The sequence below is a fragment of the Dipodomys spectabilis genome, unplaced genomic scaffold (genome assembly GCF_019054845.1).
Source record: "Dipodomys spectabilis isolate Male_0828 unplaced genomic scaffold, ASM1905484v1 ptg000229l, whole genome shotgun sequence".
In the NCBI taxonomy this organism is placed as follows: domain Eukaryota; kingdom Metazoa; phylum Chordata; class Mammalia; order Rodentia; family Heteromyidae; genus Dipodomys; species Dipodomys spectabilis.
Genome location: NW_024870906.1, coordinates 2,324,336 through 2,329,572, shown reverse-complemented (window position 1 = coordinate 2,329,572; position 5,237 = coordinate 2,324,336). Strand labels below are relative to the sequence as shown.

Below are 5,237 nucleotides of genomic sequence, written 5' to 3'. Positions count from 1 at the left end.
TGCTCTTTAAAAAATTATTATTAGCATCTTAAAGTAGTTGTAAAAAGCAAAAAAAGAGCTGCCATTTAACCAAGCAGTTTAGAAATACATCTTGACCACGTCACCTCTTTCAACATTCTCATCCCTCGCTCCCCTACCCGCCTCTCCCCCCTCCCACTTCTTAACTTTGTAGGATGTACGCTGGATTCTGGTCTGCATTTCCCCCTTCTTCTCCTCTTTTGTCATCTGCCGTTTTCCCCTTGACTCCACCTCACCCCTTTGGAGTACCCACTTCGTGCTGTTTCATTTTGCTGAACTTTGATTTTGCCTTTCTAAGGAATTACATGATTTGAGATCTCTCTTGAACCCACTGTATGTCAGTTAATACATTTATGTCCATTTGTATGCCACTCAACATATTTGGAGTTGGTCAGCTAAATCTAGTTTCCACATAGAAGGGAAAGCACACTTCCTCTGCTCTCTGGGCCCGACTTACTTCACTTAATCTAACTTTTTCCCCAAGCCTTTCCATGTCTTTACAAGTGATACACTATCATTCTTTCTAATGGATGTGTGCATATACACTGCATTGTCTTCATCCATTAGCCATTGAGAGGTCTAGGCTGAGACATGCTTTTTCATTGATAGCAACACTACTGAATATTATACCTGGGTCATGAACCAGCTGATCCCTTCAGAATAAGAAGTATTCCATTTAGATAATGAAAATACTCACCAAAGAAAGTTGAGGAGAAGTTGAGAAAACCTCTTCTGTCTTATACATATGCAAGACATATTCTAGTCAAGGGGCTTTCCGAAACATTTTACAGAAACACCTTTTATTTGATCATATATTTTAATTTTTTCATTTACATGTTTTATTTGGGAATGTTTATACCAGAACAGTGAAATTAAACTTCAGAGACAATGGATATCATTAGCTTAGTTACCATCAGTTTATTATAAAAGGGAGCTATGGAAATTATGTACACGATGAAAGATCTCAGAACTCCCATGGAACGGGCAGCTTCACAGGAAGCCGTTTTAGTGATGGATTCACTCTACATACTTCCCAAGAATGCCACCATCCCTAAATAAGAAGTAATCCTTGTCATCGAGAACTACTTTGGTGCCTCCATATTCTGGGAGAAGAACTTTATCACCCACTTTCACACTAACTGGCTGAATCTCTCCACCCTTTCCTTTAGAGCCCGATCCCACAGCCACTCCTGTGGCTTGCAATACTTTTCCTTGAGACTTTTCTGGAAGCATAATGCCTCCTTCGGTTACAGTTTCAGCTGCACTCCTTTCAACCAACACTTGGTCAAACAGAGGAAGGAACTTCCTGAACGCTTGTCCGGCCATGACTCGTCGTGGAGTCTGCTCTCACACCAACACTGCAAGGACAGACCCACAGTCGGGCTTTAGCTTATTTTTGATAGTATTACAGCCTTCCGCTTGCTGGGCAGGCATGCTACTGCGTGAATCACACCCTGCAGGCCTGTTCGTTTAATTTTCAGATAGGGTCTCCATTTCCCTCCAACCTCCACCTCCAAAGTAGCTGTGATTTAGGCGTATGCCACCTCACTGATCGCCCAAAACAATTTTCATTTTGTCACCTAAAACCAAGACTTGCATAACGTTTCTTAAACTAGCCCTTTTGATAGCAAATGTGGTTGACACTCTGCTGATTAATTTCATGATCAATTGCACCGAGAGCTATCCAAAAATCACTCTCTAAATCACAAAAATGAACACAAAAAGCATTCATCCCCCACCCTAGTTTTTAAAATCATCTCTCCCAACTTTCTTTCATCTTATACCGGTTACCTCTCTGTTCAAGACCTAAACTACTCCATCATTTTTTTCCCCTTCAATTTGCTCTGTTGATTGAAGACCTTTGACCTTTGAAATGTATGTAGTAGAAGTTAAAGCTTCCAAGAGTGATTGAGATTTAGACTTGACCTCCTGAGCCATATGTTGGATTTTAATGGAAGACATAAGCATTTGGTTTGTTTTAGCTTTGTAGATGCTTCATGTCAGGATCTTAAACCACAATAGCTACTCTAATCCTTTTGTTGTCCGCATCAAGGAATTTGAGCTTGAAGTGGCTTCAATTTCTGCAATCATGGAAAGGCTTGAAAGTGGGCCAGAAATAAGTAACTTTGTAGCTTGAGTGATGCTCCCCAGGATGGCCTAATATATACTATCCGTCTATATTATTTCAGTATCCAACACTTTTGGGTGTAAATTCTAGAATTCATGAATTATTCCATGAAGATTTTTGTGACCTAGAAGGTTCAAGACTTCTCTTTTCTTCTTTTTGTGGAGTTAGGGCTTCAACTTCTTGTTCAGGTTGTTTGCAAAGTTAGTCTAATAATTAACTATGGAAGTGAAATAGAAGGCAGAAATGGTCCTACATGAAGAATAGTGAAATGGATAGTGTTCCTGGCTCAACTTGGATCTCAGCCACAGCTTCACGGGCAACAGGAATTCAAAGGATCATCATTGATGGGTTGAAAGCATTTCTGTAGTGAGTCAAGAAACAGAATCAGGGCTCTCCAAGTCTCACAGGTCACGGGGCCTCTCATCACACTCTAGTACAAATCTGGATTTTTTTCTTTTTCTCTCTTTTTTTTTTTTGCTTCTCCTCATGCAATTCTATTCATCTTAGGAGCTCAAGAAATAAATGCATATTTATACATGTGTTAAGCTTTTAGCCTAGAAGCAGGGGAAAGAAAAGGACCTTAAATCTCATCAGTGTACAATAGGATAAAGAAGTGGGGAATATGTTCCCTAAGTATTGGCCAAAAGTGAATGTTCAGGAAACTCACGGTTTCTGTTTTCCTGGGGGGGGGGGGGAGATTTTCTTAGTTTGCCGTCCTCTCTCCATCCAGACATTATGAATCTATTGATTCATATTCCTCACCCTGCCGTGTAGATGTCAGATTTCATACAGTGCTTCCAAGGTATCATGCCTACTACAGGTCTTATAGAGCCTAGGAGCCATGAAATAACTCTATCTTTCAAAGTCATATTTGAAAGAGTTAAAACTTATTTTAATGCCAGGTACTGGTGGCTCACGCCTATAATCCTTGCTACTCAGGAGGCTGAGATCTGAGGTTCATGGTTCAGAGCCAGACTGGGCAGGAAAGTCCATGAGACTCTTATCTCCAATAAACCACCAGAAAACTGGAAGTGGCGCTGTGGCTCAAGTGGTAGAACAGTAGCCTTGAGCTAAAGAGCTGAGGGACAGCGCTCAGACCCAGACTTCAAGCCCCACAACTGACAAACAAACAAACAAATAAACTTATTTTAAAACTATGGGGGAAACCTCCAACAGATACTGCTGCCTCTGTGGCATCCAGTTTTCAAGAAAGCTTCGAAGCAGGTACATATCTTCTTTCCAGGCATTCAAAGAGTAAGAACAGGTCAAGTTCAAGCTGCTGTTAAATTTCTGAGACCAAAACTGCAGTAAGAAAGATTAAATGCCATCACTGGTACTAATAATCAGAATGAATGGCCCAATGCTTTCACCCAAACTGAATGTCTAAGTGACTTCAGTTGCCCACACAAACACAGGAAGCTATGAAAAGCTAGCAGCTGTTCTCTTCTTGAAACCTTCCATATTAGACATGGTAACTCATGCATCTTTTGGTTCACCATCACTTTGATCTGCACTACAGGACTTTACCCAGGAGTAGATATATTCCTCCCATTGGTTTCTTACACACTTCAGGATTTAGTTTCTGAGTCAACATCTGCAGTAGACTAGCTCGTTATCTCCCTCCCTTTTGCTTTGTTGCAAGGTAGGTAAAGGATCTCTTAGAATTAACTACTCTTTATGAAACAAGACAGATAAATAGACTGTGGAAAACATAGTGCCATACATAGAAGTGTTCAAGAATTCTTGAATGTCTTCATATACATATATATGTATGTATATTACATATTACATATATATGTATATACATTACACACATGTAATAGGTATAATATATATTTGGTATGTATGTAATATTCTTGATCAAACCTAGTTGAATGGATGCCCCTCTGTTCTTTTGTTGATATAGCTCAAGCAGCAAGATCTGTGCCTTTAATGGGTAGGTGTCCCATTGTTTAAAAATTCCATGTGTTGAATAGAATTCAGTGAATTAGGTGAACTGTATCATCACCAATCTAATTTGATCTTCAGGGTCACGGCCTCATTGCTTGTGGCAAGTCAGTCTATCATGGCAAGGAGTATGTGGTAGAGGAAACTGAAGACCTCATGGTGGCCAGGACAGAGGTCTCTGTCTCTCTTTCTGTTTTCCTGGCAGAGAGATAGAGAGACAGACAGACACAGGCACAGAGAGACTGAGAGACAGAGACAGAGAGACAGAGATGGAGAGAGACAGAAACACCAGTATTGCCTTCAAGGGTCCACCCCCAATAACCTAACTTCCTCTAGGGCTTACTTCTTAAAGGTTTCATTGCTTTCTAAAAGCTCCAAGTTCTTGATCTTTGACACACAACCTACAGTGGATCTTTCAGGTCCAAATTATAACATATATTTAGTGATGGAATAACAATTTGATTATGTTATCCTGATATTTATGAGGAGTATTAAGTGACTTATATGTGCCAACACTGTGCTATGTTCTGCATAGAATAATACACTTAATCTCTCATGACCTTTTGTAATAGATGATGATGGCGCGCACACACACACACACACACACACTAATTGTCTTCATTGCTAATACTTGACTTCGGAATGAAATTCTCCTTGGAAAGTTATATAAGCCAAATACTCTGGAAAAGGAAAGGAAATATGTCATACATTGGCTGTCTTAAATAGCTAGTTATAGCATTCATGCTCTACATCGTAATTGTTTAGACACAAGTCTGTCTCTACTAGACTCTTAAACCACTTGTGAGCGTTTGGCTTGTTGCTTTTGGATCCCTAGTCCTTAGCATAAAATAAACATGTCAGTGTGTAGTGAATGTGTTCGGGAGGGGATAGGAGAATGGAATTGACATGATGTTAAAGAGGCAACATAAGGAAAAAAATTGTATGATTGCCATATAATCCTGTCACTTCCCGGTTATGCAGTTCAGACATCAAGACCCTTAAAAATACTCTCTCCTCTGGTTGTGAGGGTATGGGTTACAATGGAAAGTAACATTTCTCCATCTCATATCTGTGTTAACCATGTAGCTCAATTGTTAGTCATTTTGTCCTTACTTGGGCCAGATAGGTGAGTATTGTTTCCATC

The 5,237-nt window shown here is 39.9% G+C and overlaps 1 protein-coding gene across 1 annotated transcript; it reads right to left on the bottom strand.

Moving 5' to 3' along the window:
* Positions 1 to 1,035: 1,035 nt before the first annotated feature.
* On the bottom strand, positions 1,036 to 1,344 carry LOC122123527 (10 kDa heat shock protein, mitochondrial-like). The gene has a single exon (XM_042697860.1). The coding sequence runs from the start codon at positions 1,342 to 1,344 to the stop codon at positions 1,036 to 1,038; it is 309 nt and encodes a 102-aa protein (XP_042553794.1).
* Between the last annotated feature and the right edge of the window lie 3,893 nt (positions 1,345 to 5,237).

Excerpts from the sequence above, each read along its gene's own strand:
- LOC122123527 (XM_042697860.1), bottom strand. The coding sequence starts at position 1,344 with ATGGCCGGACAAGCGTTCAGGAAGTTCCTTCCTCTGTTTGACCAAGTG.